The following is a 25181-nucleotide window of genomic DNA, read 5'->3' as shown; positions in this document are numbered from 1 at the left end:
CAAGAAGCAGTAAACCCAATTAAGTATATGTTTATTTTCTTTCTCACAGAACTGATGGAATGTCCGCTACCAAGTTTTTTTTGGACATGTTTATCAATGATTCTGTATCTCTGCCTTTGAAAGGCTTCCTGAGGCAGGTGCCTTAGGAGAGCAGTTATTGAGACTGTGTACTATACAGTATAAAGGTACCCGGATCCGGTTGTTAAGGGAGCTCCCAAATTAAGTAAGGCCTGGCCATTTTGTTTGTTTTTACCAAATTAATATTTGTTAGGGGTGGGGTAATACTGATTTATTGTGTGGGGTCTTTTTATTTTGGTTTTAGTGGGTTTTTCACGGGTTAGAAAGGATGCACCTTAAAGGGCACACAAATGAAAATTTCTAAAGTATCTTGTCAGAGTTTTGGTTGCACACATGTAAATTCTCTTGATAAGAAATGTACTGAAAAACCCAATGTAAACCTGATACACAAAATGTTTGAAATATCTTTAAATAATATCTGAGGTACAGGGAAAGAAACACTCACTTAATGGGGTTGAATGACCTCTGACCTCTTATGACTTTCTGGTGAGGCCTGATCACCCTCACTAGAAAGACTAGAGACATTGGGTGAGATTTAAATGGGCTATGTAAACACTAATAATTAGGAAGACGTTTATAATTTAGCAATAGTTCTATGTGTGATTCGGACCACGAGAAGGACAGAGAGAGAGCGCTGCCCCTGAATGAGGGACACCTGTCTCTGTCTATTTTACTACTCCTTGAAATACCTTATGGAATAAAATTAAGTTAAGATGGAGTCATCAAGGATTGTCATTCAAATTGTATTTGATATTTTGATTTAACAGGCAGTGTTGTTGTTTTTTTTGGATGCATGAATCACAATGTGAATAATTTGTCCAAAGGGGGAATTACCAGTCCCCTGGGGCCCTTGAGTAAATATGCAACTTGATTTTCTTCACATGCCTGCCTCTAAAAGGAAAAAATATATGTTGGTAATGGTTGACAGTTACTCCAAATGGATTGAAGTTTTCCCCACCTCGAGTGCTATATGAAGAAGTGTGTATATATGAAGAAGTGGGTGTTCGGGATTAGCCCTCTGACTCCCTGACTATGTAACTCTGCGGTAAGATCGGCGAGATGATAGGGGAGTATAAGTGTGGGGGGGGTTTCAACTGTGGGAAGCACAGCCACGAGCTGCCCAGTGACACTAGCCTACCAGACGAGCTAAATGACTTATATGCTCGCTTCGCTTCGAGGCAAGCAACACTGAAGCATGCATGAGAGCATCAGCTTTTCCGGACGACTGTGTGATCATGCTCTCCGTAGCCGATGTGAGTAAGACCTTTAAACAGGTCAACATTCACAAGGACGCAGGGCCAGACGGATTACCAGGACGTGTACTCCGAGCATGCGCTGACCAACTGGCAAGTGTCTTCACTGACATTTTCAACCTGTCCCTGATTGAGTCTGTAATACCAACATGTTTTAAGCGGACCACCATAATCTCTGTGCCCAAGAACACTAAGGTAACCTGCCTAAATGACTACCAACCCGTAGCACTCACGTCTGTAGCCATGAAGTGCTTTGAAAGGCTGGTCATGGCTCATATCAACACCATTATCCAGAAACCCTAGACCCACTCCAATTTGCATACCGCCCCAACAGATCCACAGATGATGCAATCTCTATTGCACTCCACACTGCTCGTTCCCACCTGGACAAAAGGAACACCTACGTGAGAATGCTATTCATTGACTACAGCTCAGCGTTCAACACCATAGTGCCCTCAAAGCTCATCACTAAGCTAAGGACCCTGGGACTAAACACCTCCCTCTGCAACTGGATCCTGGACTTCCTGACGGGCCGCCCCCTGGTGGTAAGGGTAGGTAACAACACATCTGCCACGCTGATCCTCAACACAGGGGCCCCTCAGGGGTGTGTGCTCAATCCCCTCCTGTACTCCCTGTTCACCCATGACGGCATGGCCAAGCACGACTCAAACACCATCATTGAGTTTGCCGACAACACAACAGTGGTAGGCCTGATCACCGACAACGATTAGACAGCCTATAGGGAGGAGGTCAGAGACCTGGCCGTGTGGTGCCAGGACAACAACCTCTCCCTCAACGTGACCAAGACAAAGGAGATGATTGTGGACTACAGGAAAAGGAGGACCGAGCATGCCCCCATTCTCATCGACGGGCTGTAGTGGAGCAGGTTGAGAGCTTCAAGTTCCTTGGTGTCCACATCACCAAAAAACTATCATGGTACAATCACACCAAGACAGCCGTGAAGAGGGCTCTACAAAGCCTATTCCCCCTCAGAAGACTGAAAAGATTTGGCATGGTCATCAAATCCTCAAAAAGTTCTACAGCTGCAACACCGAGAGCATCCTGACTGTTGCATCACCACCTGGTATGGCAACTGCTTGGCCTCCGTCCGCAAGGCACAACAGAGGGTAATGCGTACGGTCCAGTACATCACTGGGGCCAAGCTTCCTGCCAACCAGGACCTCTATACCAGGCAGTGCCAGAAGAAGGCCCTAAAAATTGCCAAAGACTCCAGCCACCCTAGTCATAGACTGTTCTCTCTGCAAGCGGTACCAGAGCGCCAAGTCTAGGTCCAAAAGGCTTCTTAACAGCTTCTACCCCCAAGCCATAACACTCCTGAACAGCTAATCAAATGGCTACCTGGACTATTTGTATTGCCCCCCCACCCCGTCTTTTTACGCTGCTGCTACTCTCTGTTTATTATTATTATGTATAGTCAACCCACATGTACATATTACCTCAATTACCTTGACTAACCTGTGACCCTGCACATTGACTCTGTACCGGTACCCCCTGTATACAGCCTCACTACTGTTATTTTACTGATGCTCTTTAATTATTTGTTATTTTGTTATTTTTCTTATTTTTTTATTTTCACTTACCTATTTTTTATTTAACACTTATTTTTCTTAAAACTGCATTGTTGGTTAAGGGCTTGTAAGTAAGCATTTCACTCTAAGGTCTACACCTGTTGTATTTGGCACATGTGACAAATCACACTCAATTCTTCACACTCAACAGTTTCCCGTGTGTATCAAGAATGGTCCACCATCCAAAGGACATCCAGCCAACTTGACACAACTGTGGAAAGCATTGGGGTCAACATGTTACAGCATCCCTGTATTTCCCTCATTAAAATGCAAATCAATTGATAACATTTTTGACATGCGTTTTTCTTGATTTTTGTTGTTGTTATTCTGTCTCTCACTGTTCAAATAAACCTACCATTAAAATTATAGACTGATCATGTCTTTGTCAGTGGGCAAACGTACAAAATCAGCAGGGGATCAAATACTTTTTTCCCTCACTGTATATAAGAGATCTAACGGGACTGCCCCGACAGAGCACCTGACAGACATGTACTATGGTGCATCAAGTTTGTTGGAACCTCTCCAGTTAACTGTTAATAAACAATTATTAATTTAAGATTGACTTCGACTGTCCCTTGTGTAGAATTTCCACGACAGACACCTTCCTAACATTGAGTTGCACCCGTCCCTTTTGCCCTCAGAACAGCCTCAATTTGTCGGGAATGGACTCTACAAGTTGTCGAAAGCATTCCACAAGGATGCTGTAACATGTTGACCCCAATGCTTTCCACAGTTGTGTCAAGTTGGCTGGATGTCCTTTGGATGGTGGACCATTCTTGATACACACGGGAAACTGTTGAGTGTGAAAAACCCAGCAGCGTTGCTGCTCTTTACACACACAGGTGCACCTGGCACCTACTACCATACTCCGTTCAAAGGCACTTAAATCTTGGCACACATAAACAGTCCATATCTCAATTGTCTCAAGGTTTAAAAATCCTTCTTTAACCTGTCTCCTCACCTTCATCAACACTGATTGAAGTGGATTTAACAAGTGACATCAATAAGAGATCATAGCTTTCACCTGGATTCACCTGGTCAGTCTATGTCATGGAAAGAGCAGTTGCACGTAATGTTTGTACACTGAGTGTATACTAAATATGATTTAAATTGTATATTAAAATGTTAAGCATCTGCTTAAAATGACCATGTTAATACATCATTGATAGTGTACCAGCTGTAGTGATACAGTGCTTGACTTGCCTCTTCCAGGTAACTGAAGCATTGACGTGGTTCAGAGTGATGGCGATGCTGACTGACTGGTTCTCCTGGACATAGACTATGTCTGGCTTATCAATGATCACCGGAGCCTCCTGAAGATATGGACCTTGGGAGAAATGAAATCTCTTTAAAGGGATAGTTCATCACATTTTCAAAACGACATATTTGTTCCATGCCTTGTCAGCAGTCATTGGACAAGGACAGAGTGCAATCCATGCTTAGATTGTATTAAACCAGCCCTTGCCAGCAACCACTAATATAAGCATCAAGTCATCAATTCATTTTGCTCTCAATTGACAGCTCATACCTCTGTTGACAAGTTGCACTGGGTCTGTGGACGGAGAGGGTTTGCTAAAGGCCTTGGTGGTGACTGACAAGACCCTGAATGCATAGCAGACTCCTTTGGAGCAGGTGGTCACTGTGTAGCAAGGGTCTTTCAGACTGGACACTATGATGGTCCACTGGATCGAGCCCAACGCTTGTTGTTGGATGGCATACATCAACGTGTTGGGATCTGCAATGGCAAACATACATTTTTGATATGTGTGAATGCATGTAGACAGAGCATGACTTTGACCTTTTGGAATGGCATTCAAACAGAATTAACTTGAATATGTACTACACTGAACAAAAATATAAATGCAACATGCAACAATTTCAAAAAATGTACTGAGTTACAGTTCATATAAGGAAATCAGTCAATTTAAATAAATTCATTAGGCCCTAATCTATAGATTTCACATGACTGGGAATACAGATATGCATCTGTTGGTCACAGATACCAGTCAATATCTGGTGGAACCACCATTTGCCTCATGCGGCGCGACACATCTCCTTCTTATAGAGTTGATCAGGCAACAGTTGATTGTGGCCGGTGGAATGTTGTCCCACTCCTCTTCAATGGCTGTCTGAGGTTGCTGGATATTGGCGGGAACTGGAACACGCTGTCGTACACGTTGATCCAGAGCATCCCAAACATGCTCAATGGGTGATATGTCTGGTGAGTATGCAGGCCATGGAAGAACTGGGATATTTTCAGTTTCCAGGAATTGTGTACAGATCCTTGCGACATGGGGCCATGCATTACCATGCTGAAACATGAGGTGATGAGGGCGGATGAATGGCACAACAATGGGCCTCAGGATCTCGTCATGGTATCTAAAGTGCATTCAAATTGCCATCGATAAAGTGCATTTGTGCTTATGCCTGCCCATACCATAACCCCACCTCCACCATGGGGCACTCTGTTCACAATGTTGACATCATCAACCCGCTCGCCCACACGTCTGCCATCTGCCCGGTACAGATTAATCTGTGAAGAGCACACTTCTCCAGCGTGCCAGTGGTCATCGAAGATTAGCCTTTGCCCACTGAAGTCGGTTACGACGCCAAACTGCAGTCAGCTCAAGACCCTGGTCAGGATGACGAACACGCAGATGAGCTTCCCTGAGATGGTTTCTGACAGTTTGTGCAGAAAATGAAATTGGACGTGGCTTATGGTAGAGAAATGAACATTAAATACTCTGGCAACAGCTCTGGTGGACATTCCTGCAGTCAGCATGCCAATTGCACGCATCTGTGGCATTGTGTTGTGTGACAAAACTGCACATTTATAGTGGACTTTTATTGTCCCCAGCACAAGCTGCACCTGTGTAATGATCATGCTGTTTAATCAGGTTCTTGATATCCCACACCTGTCAGGTGGATGGATTATCTTGGCAATGGTGAAATGCTCACTAACAGGGATGTAAACAAATTTGTATACCAAATTTGAGAGAAATACGTTTTTTGTGCGTATGGAACATTTCTGGGATCTTTTATTTCAGCTCATAAAACATGGGACCAACAATTTACATGTTGCATTTATATTTTACTTCAGTATAGATGGTTTTCCTGTACTACGGATATAGATGTGATACCTCCAGCCTCATCGTACTCAATATTCTGTAAAGATATACATAATCCTTAACTTCATTTTTCATTTTTATTGGGTGCTGTTACAACTGTCTAGCAGCTAACTCTTGAAATACAGGGAACCATGGCTCCACAGTCCACATTATGTTGAATTATAGAATTGCTAGTGAAATGAAAATGACCAATAGAGGGATCCAGCCTCCGGGGTTTCTTCCAGCTCAGGGTGATAGTCTTGCCAGTAACCGCCTCTATTACTGGGGGCCCATCTGGAGGGTCTGGAAGAACATCTGAAAATAACCAAACAGTAACAAATATATGATTTAATTTTACAAGTGTTTAACACTACAAGTGTTCATACACAGTTTCTAACAAACCTGCAAATCTTTGATAAAATGTATATCCTCCTATTCAAATAAACAGTATCCCTTTACCACCTACCCTACAGTAAAGGACTAACTTCTTGAGTAGGAGGATATACATTTTATAACAGATTTGCGCGTTTGTTAGAAACACAAAGGCTGCAGTCCAAACATATTATTTTTACCCCCTCAGCCCTCGCGCTAGCCACTTTCCCTTGGGGGAATTCCCGTCGTAAATGGATGCAGTTTGATTGCCATTTAAGTGGAGGTCCAATACACTAACGTTGCCCCTCGGCCCTCGATTTTGCTTGAGGGAGCGAGTGAAGAACTTTGATCACTTGTAGGGGTTGATATGACCCACAAATCAATGCAAACTGCAGTCACGTGTCATACTCCGGTGGGCGCGAAGTGTCAAACTAATTAATCAACACGGCTGCATTTTCGGCATGTCAGACAAGATTCTTCAAATATCCACACTTTGCCTTGATGACATCTTTGCACACTCTTGGCATTCTCTCAACCAGCTTCACCTGGAATGCTTTTCCAAAAGTCTTGAAGGAGTTCCCACATATGCTTAGCACTTGTTGGCTGCTTTTCCTTTACTCTGCGGTCCGACTCATCCCAAACCATCTCAATTTAGTTACGGTCAGGGGATTGTGGAGGCCAGGTCATCTGATGCAACACTCCATCACTCTCCTTCTTGGTAAAATAGCCCTTACACAGCCTGGAGGTGTGTTGGGTCATTGTCCTTTTGAAAAACGAATGCCAAAACCAGATGGGATGGCGTATCGCTGCAGAATGCTGTGGTAGCCATGCTGAATTCTAAATAAATCACAGACAGTGTCACCAGCAATGCACCCCCACACCATAACACCTCCTTCTCCATGCTTTACGGTGGGAAATACACATGCGGAGATCATCCGTTCACCCACACCGCGTCTCACAAAGACACGGCGGTTGTAACCAAAAATCTTCAATTTGGCCCAAGCAAGTCTCTTCTTATTATTGGTGTCCTTTAGTAGTGGTTTCTTTTCAGCAATTCGACAAGGTAGGGGGGTATACAGAAGATCCCAAATAGGGCTATCTTCTGTATACCCCCCCCTATCTTGTCACAACACAATTGATTGGCTCAAACGCATGAAGAAGGAAAGAAATTCTACAAATGAACTTTTAAGAAGGCACACCTGTTAATTAAAATGCATTCCAGGTGACTACCTCATGAAGCTGGTTGAGAGAATGCCAAGAGTGTGCAAAGCTGTCATCAAGGCAAAGGGTGGCTATTTGAAGAATCTCAAATATAAAATATATTTTGATTTGTTTAACACTTTTTTGGTTACTACATGATTCCATATGTGTTATTTCATAGTGTTGATGTCTTAACTATTATTCTACAATGTAGAAAATAGTTCAAATAAAGAAAAACCCTTGAATGAGTAGGTGTTCTAAAACATTTGACCAGTAGTGTAGATGACATTGATTTTAGCGTTGGCAAATTGGCTTAGCCTCATAGTCAGGACCTATAAAACATAGCTCGCTTCATAAACATATTTTTGGGAATAAATTACCAAATTATAAAACTAGCTAGCCTACCTGACAGGAGTGCTAGCTAGCTACGTTAGCTTTCTAGGTACATTAATAGCTTTATGTTGGTTGTTTTTAAGCTCAATTTCAAGATTTCCACCAAAGACGTTGCTTCTCCGATCATCACTCTCCCTCGGTTGGGCAAGGTACACTCGGTTGTGACGATGTAAAACGTCATTCAAGGGCTGAGGGTTTAGGGCCGAGAGCTGTCTACTTTGAATTTGGACTGCAGCCCAGGTCCCCTATTCCATCAACACTGTAGTTCAAGTTAATGGGGAATGGTAAAATGAGCCTCTTGCGCATGCATCAAAGTATGCTGAATCCCAAATCGACCTCTAGCCCATAAACCCTTGGCTAGGTGGCCGCAAATGGCAAAAACTCCACCCAGTCGAGGCAAACCTATGTAATTGCTGTGTTGCTTAAATCTATCAGATCCTTTCAGATCTACAGGAGTGCCATGGGGGTAGGGGCTATAGGGGTTGATTTGGGATTCAGCAACAGACTATCTTGACAAAGTTGATCAAATGTCAACTGACTCAACATGGCTGGTATTTAGGCAGTATGAGGCCCATACATGCACATGACAAGTCTTACAATGCATTATAACTGTAACATAATGCATTATACCTTTAGGCTTAAAGTAAGTATTAGCAAAAAGTCATCTGGGATTCCTCACCAGTCACATATAGATGGGCGTAGCAGGTGGCCTTGCCCACCTTGTTGGAGATGACACTCTTGTATACCCCTCCGTGAGCGTGGCAGACAGAGCTGATGACCAGGCTGTGGATGTCTCTGACTGGAAGAGAGGAACAGCACAGGGGTGAGTTTCCCAAAGCACATCATAGCGTTAAGCTAATCGTTATATCCTGCTGAAAGTGCGTTGTTAGCATTCAAGCTGTTGCCTAAAAACCATTGTTGTACTACAACTGATTAATCAAATATAGGAACTTTATCTATGAATGATGGTGCATTTAATATTGTACAAAGTTTGGACAGTTTTACAAAATATGTTAATGTGCTAATGTTGTATGAAACAGTGTTAAAATTGCAGTTGGACTTATATAGCTGCACTGATAGTACTAATCTCAACTCACAATGTGTCATTTTCCTGTCCTCCATGCTGTCGATCTTCTTGCCATTGTGGAACCACACGATGGTGGGGTATGGCAGGCCGGCCACCTTGCACTTGAGCACGGCCTCCTTGCCCTCAATCACGTCCAGGTCGTACAGGGGCTTGACAAAGTCAGGCATGGTAAAGCGATCAACCTCGTTGTCCAGCACCTCAGGCTCCTCCAGGATGGACGGCATCTTCTCTAGCTTCGCCCTTTGGAGGGAGGGGTCAGAGAGAGAGAGAGAGAGAGAGAGAGAGAGAGAGAGAGAGAGAGAGAGAGAGAGAGAGAGAGAGAGAGAGAGAGAGAGAGAGAGAGAGAGAGAGAGAGAGAGAGAGAGAGAGAGAGAGAGAGAGAGAGAGAGAGAGAGAGAGAGAGAGAGAGAGAGAGAGAGAGAGAGAGAGAGAGAGCAACTTGTTGAATGTGCCTAATATGGATTGTGAAATCTAGGCTAGTTTATCTCTAAATTATGTATTTAGACAGTGAAGCTAAAACTTGAATTTTCTCTATATTCCAGCATTTTGGATTTGAGATCAAATGATCAATATGACACAATAGTAGAGAATGTTTTATTTGAGGGTATTTTCATGCATTCACTATATGACCAAAAGTATGTGGACACCTGCTCGTCGAAGATCTCATTCCAAAATCATGGGCATTAATATGGCGTTCCAATTCATCCCAAAGGTGTTCGATGGGGTTGAGGTCAGGGCTCTGTGCAGGCCAGTCAAGTTCTCCCACACCGATCTCGAAAAGTCATTTTTTTAAGGACCTCGCTTTGTCATGCTGAAAAGGAAAGGGCCTTCCCCAAATTGTTGCCACAAAGTTGGAAGCACAGAATCGTCTAGAATGTCATTGTATGCTGTAGCATTAAGATTTCCCTTCACTGGGACTAAGGGGCCTAGCCCAAACCATGAAAAACAGCCCCAGACCATTATTCCTTCTCCACCAAACTTTACAGTTGGCATTATGCACTGGGGCAGGTAGCTTTCTCCTGGCAACCGCCAAACCCAGATTCGTCCGTCGGACTGCCAGATGGTGAAGCGTGATTCATCACTCCAGAGAACGCGTTTACACTGTTCCAGAGTCCAATGGCAGCGAGCTTTACACCTCTCCAACGTACGCTTGGCATTGCGCATTGTGATCTTAGGCTTGTGTGCAGCTGCTCGGCCATGGAAACCCATTTCATGAAGCTCCCGACGAACAGTTATTGTGCTGACGTTGCTTCCAGAGGCAGTTTGGAACTCGGTAGTGAGTGTTGCAACCGAGGACACACAATTTTTATGCGCTATGTGCTTCAGCACTCGGCGATTCCATTCTGTATGCTTGTGTTCGCGGCTGAGCCGTTGTTGCTCCTAGACGCTTCCACTTCTCAAAAACAGCACTTACAGTTGACCGGGGCAGCTCTAGCAGGGCAGAAATTTTACGAACTGACTTGTTGGAATCCTATGAACTGACTTGTTGGTATCCACGTGCCATGTTGAAAGTCACTGAGCTCTTCATTAAGGCCATTCTACTGCCAATGTTTGTCTATGGAGATTGCATTTTATACACCTGTCAGCAACGGGTGTAGCTGAAATAGCCGAATCCACTAATTTGAAGGGGTGTCCACATACACTATATATAAAAAAGTATCTGCTTTACCACTGAGACATAAAACCAGGGAAGACCAGGGGCAAAATAAAACTCTATTGCTCAGAGACCACTTGAAATAGGGCGGTCATTTTTTATATATAAGAAACTTACATCTGTCTCTTAATCATTCATACACTTTTTTTGCACCAACTCTGCTGCACTGCTGCAATTACCACGTACCCCTGCACATCGACTCGGTAATGGTACTCCCTGTATATAGCCATGTTATTTTTACTAGTTATTGTTATTCACTGTGTATTTCTTCCTGGTGTCAATATTTGTATTAGTATTTTATTTGTATGTTTAACTCTGCATTGTTGAAAAAGGACCTGTAAGTAAGCATTTCACTCTTAGTCTCCACCTGTTGTTTACGAAGCATGTGACAAATAACATTTGATTTGATTTAGGTCTGTACATTAGACGGTCAGATCAAAATATAGATTTTAATCTGAAAAGTCCTGACGTTCCATTTGCCCCCATGCCAGGGGCAATTGTAATAGTAACTGGGGTCAAATGTAACTCCTAAGAAATAAACCAAATAAACTCACTTAAAAAACATTAACGTTTATGAATTATCATATTATCATAGACATACAGTGGGGAGAACAAGTATTTGATACACTGCCGATTTTGCAGGTTTTCCTACTGTCAGTGTAGCTGTAGGTGGGTGTGGTGGTGGAATCAGGCGCAGGACGCAGAAAGTAAGTCCAAAAGACTTTAGTGCATGCACAAACTCAAGCACGATGAAATGCCCTGAGGCGAGAACTCCGCACGCAGGCGAAAACAAAACGGGCGCACTAAACATGTGCGACAAAACACTCCTACACATAGGAGAACAGCTCAACCGAGCAAACAGTATATGAACAAGCAAAACGCACGACAGTGAAAACAATCACATACAACACCTGACAAACACAACGAGAACTTATAGGACACTAATGACACTAAACGATAACAGGTGTACAATACCAGACCAGACCAAACGAACATAGAAACATACAACGGTGGCAGCTAGTATTCCGGAGACGACGAACGCCGAAGCCTGCCCGAGCAAGGAAGAGAGGCAGCCTCGGCCGAAACCGTGACAGTACCCCCCCTTGACGCGCGGCTCCAGACGTGCGCCGACTCCGGCCTCCGGGGACGACCAGGAGGACGCGGAGCAGGGTGCGTCGGGTGACCACGATGGAATTCCGTCAGGAGAGACGGGTCCAAAATGTCTCTCCTCGGCACCCAGCACCGTTCCTCCGGGCCGTACCCCTCCCACTCCACTAGATATTGGAGACCCCCCATCCGACGTCGCGAATCCAAGATGGACCGCACGGAGTACGCCGGTGCCCCCTCGATGTCCAATGGGGGCGGAGGAGTCTCCCTGATCTCATTTTCTTGGAGTGGGCCAGCTACCACCGGCCTGGGAAGAGACACATGGAACGAGGGGTTAATACTTTTATACTCAACAGGTAGTTGTAATCTGTAACACACCTCGTTCAATCTTCTCAGGACTTTAAATGGCCCTACAAACCGCCGACCCAGTTTCCGACAGGGCAGGCGGAGGGGCAGGTTTCTGGTAGAGAGCCAGACTCGATCACCAGGTGCGTACACCGGTCCCTCACTGCGGTGGAGATCGGCGCTCGCCTTTTGACGACGGAGGGCCCGCTGCAGGTGGACGTGTGCAGCGTTCCATGTCTCCTCCGAGCGCCGCACCCACTCATCCACCGCAGAAGCCTCGATCTGGCTCTGCTGCCAAGGTGCCAGAACCGGCTGGTAACCTAACACACATTGGAAAGGGGTTAGGTTAGTGGAGGAATGGCGTAGGGAATTCTGGGCCATTTCGGCCCAGGGAACGTACCTTGCCCACTCCTCCGGCCGGTCCTGGCAGTATGTTCTAAGAAACCTACCCACATCCTGGTTCACACGTTCCACCTGCCCATTACTCTCCGGATGGTAACCCGAGGTGAGGCTCACCAAGACCCCCAACCGCTCCATAAAAGCTCTCCAGACTCTGGAGGTAAATTGGGGACCTCGATCAGACACAATATCCTCGGGTACCCCGTAGTGCCGGAACACATGGGTGAATAGCGCTTCGGCGGTCTGCAGGGCAGTAGGAAGGCCCGGCATAGGGAGCAAACGACAGGCCTTAGAAAACCGGTCCACAACGACCAGTATAGTGGTATTCCCCTGTGAAGGAGGAAGGTCAGTGATGAAATCCACCGAGAGGTGAGACCATGGTCGTTGTGGAACGGGCAGGGGTAGTAACTTACCCCTAGGCAGATGTCTAGGCGCCTTACACTGGGCGCACACCGAGCAGGAGGAAACATAAACCCTCACATCCCTCGCCAACGTGGGCCACCAGTACTTAGCACTAAGGCAGTGCACTGTCCGGCCGATACCAGGGTGTCCAGAGGAGGGTGACGTGTGAGCCCAATAGATCAATCGATCCCGAACCTCGAGCAGAACGTACCTCCGACCCTCCGGGCATTGAGGTGGACTAGGGTCGGTGCGTAACGCCCGCTCGAGTTCAGCATCGACCTCCCACACTACCGGTGCCACCAGACAAGACTCCGGCAGTATGGGAGTGGGCTCCACGGACCTCCGTGTCATACCGCCGAGACAGTGCGTCTGCCTTACCGTTCTGTGACCCAGGGATGTACGTGATCTTAAATGTGAACCGGGTCAAAAACATATTCCACCGCTCCTGGCGAGGTTTCAGTCTCCTCGCTGCCCGGATGTACTCCAGGTTACGGTGGTCCGTCAAAATGAGGAACGGGTGTTGAGCCCCCTCAAGCCAGTGCCTCCACACCTTTAGGGCCTGTACCACGGCTAACAGCTCCCTGTCCCCTACGTCATAATTTCGCTCCGCCGGACTGAGCTTCTTGGAATAAAAAGCACAGGGGCGGAGTTTAGGTGGCGTGCCGGACCGTTGCGAAAGCACGGCTCCTATACCGGCCTCTGACGCGTCCACCTCTACTTGAAATGGTAAAGAGGGATCCGGATGCGCCAGCACCGGAGCCGAGGTAAACAGGTCCTTCAGCCTCCCAAACGCCCTGTCCGCCTCGGCTGACCACTGCAGACGCACCGGACCCCCCTTCAAAAGAGACGTTATGGGAGCTGCCACCTGTCCAAAACCCCGGATAAACTGCTGCACCTCCTTCAGAGTGGTTGGCGTTTGCCAATTACGCACGGCTGACACCCGGTCTACCTCCATCTTCACCCCTGACGCAGACAACTGATAACCCAAAAAGGAGACCAACTCCTGGAAAAACAGACACTTCTCTGCCTTGACATACAGGTCGTGCTCCAACAGCCTCCGCAACACTCGGCGCACCAGGGCCACATGCTCGACTCGGGTAGACGAGTACACGAGAATGTCATCGATGTACACGACCACCCCCTGCCACTGCATGTCCCTGAAGATCTCATCCACGAATGATTGGAAAACTGAAGGAGCGTTCATCAACCCGTATGGCATGACAAGATACTCGTAATGGCCCGAGGTGGTACTAAAGGCTGTCTTCCATTCATCGCCCCCCCTAATGCGCACCAAGTTGTACGCGCTCCTGAGATCTAATTTAGTGAAGAAACGCGCCCCGTGCAATGACTCCGTCATGGTCGCAAACAGCGGGAGTGGATAACTGTACTTCACCGTGATCTGATTGAGACCACGGTAATCAATGCACGGGCGTAACCCACCATCCTTTTTCTTCACAAAAAAGAAACTCGAGGACGCAGGGGAAGTGGAGGGCCGTATGTATCCTTGTCTCAGAGATTCGTCTATGTAAGTCTCCATAGCTCTCTTCTCCTCCTGAGACAGAGGATACACATGGCTCCGTGGGAGCGCAGCTCCTGCCTGGAGGTCTATCGCACAATCTCCCTGCCTATGGGGAGGCAACTGCGTCGCCCTCGACTTACTGAACACAATAGCCAAATCCCCATACTCAGGGGGAACGTGCAATGCGGGCACCTGGTTTGGACTCTCCACCGAGGTAGCCCCTACGGAAACGCCTAAACATCGACCCACACACTGGGCAGACCACTCCATCAGAGCCCTCTCCTGCCACGAAATAGACGGGTTATGGGTACTCAACCAGGGCATGCCCAGCACCACCGGATACGCAGGCGAGTCGATCAGAAATAGCTGGATCATCTCCTGATGACCCCCCTGCGCACACATCCTAAGTGGCGCCGTGACATCCCTGATCAAGCCCGCACCCAACGGACGGCTATCTAGGGCATGAACGGGGAAGGGGACGTCAACAGGGAGAAGGGGAATCCCTAAGGCTAAACAAAATTTCTTATCAACAAAATTCCCAGCCGCACCTGAATCTACCAGCGCCTTATGCTGGGAATGAGGTGCTACCTGTGGAAAACGCACAGGTATACAGAAGTGTGCAACAGAGAGCTCTGGGTGAGTGGGGCGCCTACTCACCTGGAAGGACTCCCCAGTGCGGGGCCTGTCGTCTTCTCCCCTAGGAGGCCATCCCCAGCACCTAGCCGCGGTGTGTCCTCCCCGACCACAGTTGGTGCAGGAGATGGACCCCCTCGTACTCCGACCCCTCCTCTCTCTAGCGCCAGCGCCCCCGAGCTCCATGGGGCACGGCTCGGAGGCGCTGGAGGGTGAAATGGACGGACCCCCTCGGGACGTCCCGCGGGTAGCTAGCAGGGTATCCAGCCTGATGGACATGTCGACTAACTGGTCGAACGAGAGGCTGGTGTCCCGACAGGCCAGCTCCCTACGGACGTCCTCACGTAGACTACAGCGGTAGTGATCGATGAGGGCCCGCTCATTCCACCCTGCATCCGCCGCTAGAGTACGGAATTCCAACGCGAACTCCTGGGCACTCCTCTTCCCCTGCCGGAGGCAGAACAGACGCTCCCCCGCCGCTTTCCCCTCCGGGGGATGGTCAAACACCGCCCTGAAGCGGCGGGAGAACTCAGAATACGTGATGGTGGTAGCGTCTATTCTCCTCCACTCGCCGTTGGCCCATTCTAACGCCTTGCCGGAAAGGCAGGAGATCAGGGCGGACACGCTCTCGTGTCCCGAGGGCGCCGGGTGCACGGTGGCCAGGTAAAGCTCCACCTGGAGAAGGAAGCCCTGACACCCGGCAGCGGTCCCATCGTAGGCCCTCGGGAGCGAGAGTCGAACTCCTCTGGGTTCCGGAGCGGGAATGGGCTGACTTGCCGATGGTGAGGGCAGGGAAGATGGCGTTGGGGGTGTCCCTCGGGTCTCCCAGCGTTGGAGGGTGGTGATCACCTCCTGCAGGGCGGACCCCATCCGCAGGATCTGGTCATTCTGCTCCCGGACCCTGTCCTCCAACGTCTCCTGTGCGGCTGCGGCCCCTGCTGATTCCATTCGAAAAGTTGTGTGATTCTGTCAGTGTAGCTGTAGGTGGGTGTGGTGGTGGAATCAGGCGCAGGACGCAGAAAGTAAGTCCAAAAGACTTTAGTGCATGCACAAACTCAAGCACGATGAAATGCCCTGAGGCGAGAACTCCGCACGCAGGCGAAAACAAAACGGGCGCACTAAACATGTGCGACAAAACACTCCTACACATAGGAGAACAGCTCAACCGAGCAAACAGTATATGAACAAGCAAAACGCACGACAGTGAAAACAATCACACACAACACCTGACAAACACAACGAGAACTTATAGGACACTAATGACTAAACGATAACAGGTGTACAATACCAGACCAGACCAAACGAACATAGAAACATACAACGGTGGCAGCTAGTATTCCGGAGACGACGAACGCCGAAGCCTGCCCGAGCAAGGAAGAGAGGCAGCCTCGGCCGAAACCGTGACACCTACTTACAAAGCATGTAGAGGTCTGTAATTTTTATCATAGGTACACTTCAACTGTGAGAGACGGAATCTAAAACAAAAATCCAGAAAATCACATTGTATGATTTTTAAGTAAATAATTTGCATTTTATTGCATGACATAAGTATTTGATACATCAGAAAAGCAGAACTTTAATATTTGGTACAGAAACCTTTGTTTGCAATTACAGAGATCATAAGTTTCCTGTAGGTCTTGACCAGGTTTGCACACACTGCAGCAGGGATTTTGGCCCACTCCTCCATACAGACCTTCTCCAGATCCTTCAGGTTTCGGGGCTGTCACTGGGCATTACGGACTTTCAGCTCCCTCCAAAGATGTTCTATTGGGTTCAGGTCTGGAGACTGGCTAGGCCACTCCAGGACCTTGAGATGCTTCTTACGGAGCCACTCCTTAGTTGCCCTGGCTGTGTGTTTCGGGTCTTTGTCATGCTGGAAGACCCAGCCACGACCCATCTTCAATGCTCTTACTGAGGGAAGGAGGTTCTTGGCCAAGATCTCGCGATACATGTCCCCATCCATCCTCCCCTCAATATGGTGCAGTCGTCCTGTCCCCTTTGCAGAAAAGCATCCCCAAAGAATGATGTTTCCACCTCCATGCTTCACGGTTAGGATGGTGTTCTTGGGGTTGTACTCATCCTTCTTCTTCCTCCAAACACGGCAAGTGGAGTTTAGACCAAAAAGCTATATTTTTGTCTCATCAGACCACATGACCTTCTCCCATTCCTCCTCTGGATCATCCAGATGGTCATTGGCAAACTTCAGACGGGCCTGGACATGCGCTGGCTTGAGCAGGGGGGACCTTGCGTGCGCTGCAGGATTTTAATCCATGACGGCGTAGTGTGTTACTAATGGTTTTCTTTGAGACTGTGGTCCCAGCTCTCTTCAGGTCATTGACCAGGTCCTGCCGTGTAGTTCTGGGCTGATCCCTCACCTTCCTCATGATCATTGATGCCCCACGAGGTGAGATCTTGCATGGAGCCCCAGACCGAGGGTGATTGACCGTCATCTTGAACTTCTTCCATTTTCTAATAATTGCGCCAACAGTTGTTGCCTTCTCACCAAGCTGCTTGCCTATTGTCCTGTAGCCCATCCCAGCCTTGTGCAGGTCTACAATTGTATCCCTGATGTCCTTACACAGCTCTCTGGTCTTGGCCATTGTGGAGAGGTTGGAGTCTGTTTGATTGAGTGTGTGGACAGGTGTCTTTTATACAGGTAACGAGTTCAAACAGGTGCAGTTAATACAGGTAATGAGTGGAGAACAGGAGGGCTTCTTAAAGAAAAACCAACAGGTCTGTGAGAGACGGAATTCTTACTGGTTGGTAGGTGATCAAATACTTATGTCATGCAATAAAATGCAAATTAATTACTTAAAAATCATACAATGTGATTTTCAGGATTTTCAGGATTTTTTTAGATTCCGTCTCACACAGTTGAAGTGTACCTATGATAAAAATTACAGACCTCTACATGCTTTGTAAGTAGGAAAACCTGCAAAATCGGCAGTGTATCAAATACTTGTTCTCCCCACTGTATGTAATGATTTTGCAAGAAATCGAAGTATTTCTAAGTACGTAACCAATATTTACAGTAACACCCCTGTTTGTGCACGGCCATTCGGTTCCTCTCAAAATATCTTGAATAGTCTAATTGTGCCCAGATCATATCTGTTTACAACTTCTTTGGCACTCTACATGACCCCAAGGATATTGAAAGTTAGTGTATTAAAGTAGTCTGAAGGTTAGTATTTGGTCCCAAATTGCTTGCACCCAATGACTACTTGACTCTACAAACTCATTGGGTGCATTTGCAGATTGTTTTGGGTGTATTCTGGGACGTCTTGCCCAATAGTAACTTAATAGTGAATGGTGCCTGGAGTAATTTTATTTCTAAATGTGCAGAGAGAATGTTTCTGAGCACTTCTTAATTCATTCTGATGCTGCCACTATTAAGAAAATTCATGAATAGATCATGAATAATGATGAATATGAAAGTTACAAAAGCTACAACAACAGATGCTAACCTCTCACCATTACCTATAACAGGGAAGGTTAGCACTTTTGGGGGGGTATCATATTTGTGCCTCTGTAACTTTCTCACTCTTCATTATTCATGATTCATTCAGGATTTGTCATGATCATGGCAGCATTCAAATGAATATAAGAGTGTTTAGAAACATATTTTATTCTCACTCCAAAATGACACCTGACATAATTCACCATTTAGTTACTATTGGACAAGACATGACCCAAAACACACCCAAAACAAACCGCAAATGCACCCACCGTATTTGTAGAGTCACAAGTTTGATGTAGTCATTGCATGCAAGGATTATAAAACCAATACTAAAGTTTTGACTACTTTAACACACTATAGCGAATTTGTCCAAATATTTATGATTTCTTCAAACGGGGGATACATAAAGTGATAAAGGGATTTTATGTCTAAATGATAAAACAGATATATATGAAAATACCCAAAAAATAAAAGGTGGCAATCTGTACTGTCGCTGTCATATTAATCATTTAGATTTCAAAGCTGGAGTACAGAGCCAAAATTACAAATGTAGCTTCACTGTCCAAATACATATATGGGCTCCCGAGTGGCGCAGCGGTCTAAGGCACTGCATCTCAGTGCTTGAGGCGTCACTACAGACCACATGGTTCGATTCCAGGTTGTATCTCAACCGGCCGTTATTGGGAGTCCCATAGGGCGGCGCACAATTGGCCCAGCGTCGTCCGGGTTTGGCCAGTGTAGGCCGTCATTGTAAATAAGAATTTGTTCTTAACTGACTTGCCTAGTTAAATAAAGGTGAAATAAAATACAATAAATAAAAATATGGTGAGGACTGTAGGTGGTAATTGTGTTCCTACATTTGAGATGACATAGCAGGTCTGGGCTCCTGGACATAGAGCTCAGCGGCACTCTCGGCGTTGCCGTGTGGATTGCAAGCGATGACTGTGTAGAAGCCCTCATCCTCATTGGTGACATGAGAGATTATGAGGGAGTGACGTCCTCCCTCTTGTAAGATCTGCACATTGTCACTCTCTACCAGTGTATGGTCTGGGGAGAGAAGAGGATATTGAGACATTGTCTGCATAGTGATTTTATTTGCGAAACCTTGAAATTGTGCATGCCACAAACAAGTATAACAGTAGTAAAATTTAGTAATTACTATGTAACAATTTGTACCTGCCAGACCTGGGTTCAAATACTCTAAAAGTATTCAGATATTTTTTTTTTTTAAAGACAAGTAGTTAATTATTGAAATGTATTCGGAAATACACTTGGAAAGTATTGGCATGTATTTGAAAATACTAAAATACACTGACTAAAATACACTCACATGCATTTAACCCAGGTATTTGAAAATAGTATTTGAAATAAGTATTTGAAAATACTTTAAAATAGTAGGGTATTTATAGGAACTTATGTGGCTATGTGAACATGATGAAAATGAGTCTCCTACCAAAATGTCCCCAGCTGACTTTTGGAGGTGGTGATCCGCTGACCTTGCAGTCAAAGCGGGCGTTACGTCCCTCAATCACCTCTAAGACATCCAGCTTGCGGGTGAAAAGGGGCTTGATGGAGGGGATGACTTTGAGTTGGCCACTTAAGGTCAGTTCCTCTAAAACAAAACAAGGCCAAAGTAAAACAACAAACTTAAAATGAAGATGAAGTTGAAAATGAAGTAAAACATTTACAGTACCTGTTTTATTAATTGAATTTGTCATTCAACTTATTTCAAGAGATCCAGTTTGATTCTGGAAAGTTGATGACTTACATTTCATCATCTATATGATATGATATGATACTGTATATGTATGCAGTAATATATAGAAGCTAATGATATACAAAGATTTAACTTTTGGTTATTCTACATGTTTGGTTAATCTATACCAACAGAGATGAAGAGGACAAGCGAAGTGGGTGATAGTGCAGTTAAGAGTTTACCTTTGGCCGAGGTCAGCTTGCACGTATAGGTGCCGCTGTCATCTTCGTGCACTGAGTTGAGGAGCAGCCTGCACCTTTTCCCGTCAAAATGCATTTTGCAGTTGAGCAGAGCCGGCTGGATCTGTTTACCATCTGCTAGCCAATCGACGTCTGTGTCCAGTGGTCCAATTACATGGCACTCTAACATGACCGTCTCACCGGCGTCCGCTGTGATGTCCATCACTGGACGGGTAATGGCTAGGCCTGGCTCCACTGGTGGCACTAGGGGATACACAGGACAAGAGAGAATATTCTGTAAATTCTGTGTCATGTTCATTATCTGTCAGTCTGCAATAAAATAAGTATTTAGTAATGTATATATTTCAATATATCACCTGCGTTTTCAAAGTTGGCCAATAATCATGCATTTGAGTCTCATAAGGATGTTTTAATGACTTGTGAGTTTATAGCTTAATACTACTGTTCTGATGGCTGTACTTCTGTACAAAGTATTATATTGTCATTATGTTGTCATCTAGTGGCGAATTTGGGTACTGTAGCTTTAATTTGCTAACTTTCGGTTCAGAGCTATTTCCTGTCAGAACAATCCGATCGACAACAACAGACAGACAAGCTCTATTTTTCCATCTTACTAGGCCTTGGTTAAAGATAAGTCTGTAAGTACTTTCGAGTTATTAGAACATGCTTTTGCTAATTCAAATTTTGTTTCTAGAATATTTATGTTTTTTACATGTTTATTCTAGTTTTCCAAGTTCAGATGATGCTAAGCTAATTGCGCGAACTATCGCCCATTCACTTAACATTGTGTGTTAGCATGCTAGCTATCGTTTTGTGACAGAATTTAGCTTATTTGGTTTTTGGACGTATCTAGCTATTTTAAGTGTTCAGATATCTCTTGTGACAGAGCTAAAGCATAGTTAATAAGCTATATGGACACTTAAGGTGTGTAGGTTTAGTGTCACCTTTCCTGTGATGTAAATTGTCATCATTTCTGTTCGTTTTCTTGTTGCTAACTCGTGATAGAGATGCTGTACTTTTTCTCATACATTTTCTCCTTTCTTATTCTGTTACAGTTTTACAAACAAAATATCTTCTACTAAAGATTGTTAACGGTACCAATGCCTCCTGATTCTTTATTGGAAGAGTGTAAGCTGTCTGCCAAGCTTTGTAGCTTACACATTGTGAGTGGAGAACAACTACGCTTATTACATTTACATTTTACATTTTAGTCATTTAGCAGACGCTCTTATCCAGAGCGACTTACAGGAGCAATTAGGGTTAAGTGCCTTGCTCAAGGGCACATCGACAGATTTTTTACCTAGTCGGCTCGGGGATTAGAACCAGCGACCTTTCGGTTACTGGCACAACGCTCTTAACCACTAAGCTATTACTACGCTTAGAGTCAGTGTCAGGGGCGGCCTGTTCAATAGGGCGATATGGGCGACGCACTGCCAAACGGGAAAAGGAAGGGATTTTTTTTCTAATCAATTATATCACGGCAACAGTAGTTATCAGTGTTGTAATCTATACGTCTGATCTGCCACAGTGCCACACTGCCACTAAATGTCGAATCAGGCTAAAGTCGTGCTTCAAATGGCTCCCCCCTTTTGGGGGCGATTTCAGTCAGGTTGAAAATCGCCCAGAAGTCTGTAATAGACTCCCATGTAAAATCTATTTTTTTCAAATTTCAGAGCCTTCAATACAATCTCAATGGGTGTCTGTGGGCTTGCACTTACGCGCTTTCGTCATACGTTACGTAACCATGAACGTAACTGAGAAAAGAGTGGATTGTTTGAAAGAAGTTCCTTTTGTCGGCGAACAAATGGAGATAAATTGGCAAACGAAACAATTAGGACCTCCCAGACCAAATGTAATAATTCAACAGGTTTCTACTAAAGGCGGAAAGTCCTACACCCGAGGATTTTCCAAAAATTGGTACTGAAACGAAAAAAGACATTGCCACTCACTCAACTGGATGACGAGGGATACAGGCTAGCTGTCCGCCGCCACAACGATGAGGTTAGTGTTGATAATCACAAGTTTACTGGATGTGGATATGGTGTAATAAAGGCAGTTTATTCAGAGGTAAATATATCTGGAATCGCGTTCACGGACCCGTTCGTCAAACTCTTAGGGAGCTATAAATTAAGCCCCATTACTTACCATATCAGATAAGAGAAATTGCTGCAGCTACATATATTTTACATCCTGGCCCTACATAGTTCACTATTTGCATCACTTACCAAAATATTACATGTGGTCATATATGCTTGGAAAGTGGAGATGCCATAGAACGTCAAAAAAGTAAACATTGCTGGAGACACATTGCCGTTTTGGAGAAGACATCGCGTTTGCTAGCGAAGAGATTTGTTGTGGCAAATGAACTTGGGCTGGGAATTGCCAGGAACCTCACGATAAGATATATGCATCAGCATTGCGAGTCTCATGATTCTATACGTATTGCGATTCGATACTGTGATTTTATTGCGCACCATATGTCTGTTGCAGAGGGATCAGAAAGCCATGAGAACGAGTTTTGATCAGTCATGGAAATAAAAGTGCTGAAAACAAATTTGCTCCCAATGTGAAAAGATTGAGAACAAGCTATGAAGGAACAATAATGGTGTTTTGGTGCAGGTACAGCCAACTAGCGCTAAAATATTGCGATATTGTCAATACAGTATATCGTAAAGTATCACTATGTAACTCGATTTCTTTCACCCCAATCCCTCAAATTAACGGTAAATAACTGAATTGTTTGCCCCACATTTAGCTAAGATGATTAGCTAGCCAGCTAAAATGTTTTATTTAGTTAGCAGTCGCATCTACAATAGTTTACTGTCAATAACATGTCTCCAAAAATGACGTGGTGTCTCCAATTGTGTTGACATTTTACAATTGCAATGCGCATCCATGAGTATCCACTTTCTGTAGCTCAGCTGGTAGAGCATGGTGCTTGTAACGCCAAGGTAGTGGGTTCGATCCCCGGGACCACCCATACACAAAAATGTATGCACGCATGATTGTAAGTCGCTTTGGATAAAAGCGTCTGCTAAATGGCATATTATTATTATTATTATTATTATTATTATTATTATTATCTGAAGAGAGCCCCGAAACATTGTGTGCAGACATTTTATGCAATAAATGAAGTAGGTTCAATCTAGTAGTTCTGATCTTCTGATTGGTCCTGATGAGTTGGGCGAGGTCCCCTGCAGGCTACTGTCACTGTTGCATTGGCTCTGAGTCGGGTTCTCTGTCTTCAAATGTTCAGCCTAAGAGAGGGGATTTTTGTGTGTGTGTGTGTGTGTGTGTTTAACAGTGATGATGTGTGTGTGTGTGTGTGTGTTTAACAGTGATGATGTGTGTGTGTGTGTGTTTGTGTGTGTGTGTGTCCTCAGAGCAAGAACTCGTGAGTTGGAAGAACTGAGAGGCCTATGGCGTGGGTGTTGTCCTTGGCCACCTGCTGACAAGGCTGACAAGATAGGACCCTTTTGTCCATTGTTATTGGATAGGAACAGAACTTATAACCAGCTCCTGACCTAAATAGATCTTAGCACAACATTTTACTCAACATATCATATTCCATATTCACTATAACAAATATATTTACTACGACATTAGCAAGAACCGCCACATCCTCAGCCGGCTAATCCAGTGTGTGAAGTTTTGCGGAGTGTTTGAGTTAGCTTTGCGAGGCAAAGATGAAACTGAGGGCTCCACCAACCCTGGTAAGCCAACACTTTTGAGATCAGTCAATAAATGCTTCTGGTATTGACTTATATGCTGCCCCTGTCTTCATGTTGTTGCTGGACATATCTTTTTTTAAATGTGTGTAGGTCACCTAAATCATCAGAAAAATTGCCCCTCCTGAGAATTTTTTCAGGAGCCGCCACTGGTCAGTGTTAATAAGGCATTATATGTACAGTGGGGAAAAAAAGTATTTAGTCAGCCACCAATTGTGCAAGTTCTCCCACTTAAAAAGATGAGAGAGGCCTGTAATTTTCATCATAGGTACACGTCAACTATGACAGGCAAAATGAGAAAAAATTATCCAGAAAATCACATTGTAGGATTTTTTATGAATTTATTTGCAAATGATGGTGGAAAATAAGTATTTGGTCAATAACAAAAGTTTCTCAATACTTTGTTATATACCCTTTGTTGGCAATGACACAGGTCAAACGTTTTCTGTAAGTCTTCACAAGGTTTTCACACACTGTTTCTGGTATTTTGGCCCATTCCTCCATGCAGATCTCCTCTAGAGCAGTGATGTTTTGAGGCTGTCGCTGGGCAACACAGACTTTCAACTCCCTCCAAAGATTTTCTATGGGGTTGAGATCTGGAGACTGGCTAGGCCACTCCAGGACCTTGAAATGCTTCTTACGAAGCCACTCCTTCGTTGCCCGGGCGGTGTGTTTGGGATCATTGTCATGCTGAAAGACTCAGCCACATTTCATCTTCAATGCCCTTGCTGATGGAAGGAGGTTTTCACTCAAAATCTCACGATACATGGCCCCATTCATTCTTTCCTTTACACGGATCAGTTGTCCTGGTCCCTTTGCAGAAAAAACAGCCCCAAAGCATGATGTTTCCACCCCCATGTTTCACAGTAGGTATGGTGTTCGTTGGATGCAACTCAGCATTC

The 25181-nt window shown here is 45.2% G+C and overlaps 1 protein-coding gene across 1 annotated transcript in view; it reads right to left on the bottom strand.

Annotated features, from left to right (window-relative positions):
- LOC121550912 (striated muscle preferentially expressed protein kinase) overlaps positions 1-25181 on the bottom strand; it is a 92303-nt gene that overhangs the window by 65985 nt on the left and 1137 nt on the right. The window contains exons 2-9 of the mRNA XM_041863365.1: positions 20534-20794; positions 20049-20207; positions 19453-19642; positions 9090-9319; positions 8672-8791; positions 6238-6342; positions 4449-4655; positions 4124-4247 (exon numbers count right to left, since the gene is read on the bottom strand). Of these exons, the coding sequence (XP_041719299.1) occupies positions 4124-4247; positions 4449-4655; positions 6238-6342; positions 8672-8791; positions 9090-9319; positions 19453-19642; positions 20049-20207; positions 20534-20794 (1396 nt within the window). The remainder of the gene's footprint in view (positions 1-4123; positions 4248-4448; positions 4656-6237; positions 6343-8671; positions 8792-9089; positions 9320-19452; positions 19643-20048; positions 20208-20533; positions 20795-25181) is intronic.

Source organism: Coregonus clupeaformis, chromosome 4, assembly GCF_020615455.1.
Source record: "Coregonus clupeaformis isolate EN_2021a chromosome 4, ASM2061545v1, whole genome shotgun sequence".
Lineage (NCBI taxonomy): Eukaryota > Metazoa > Chordata > Actinopteri > Salmoniformes > Salmonidae > Coregonus > Coregonus clupeaformis.
Note: the sequence above shows the minus strand (reverse complement) of the source record. Positions and strands in the feature narration are given on the sequence as shown.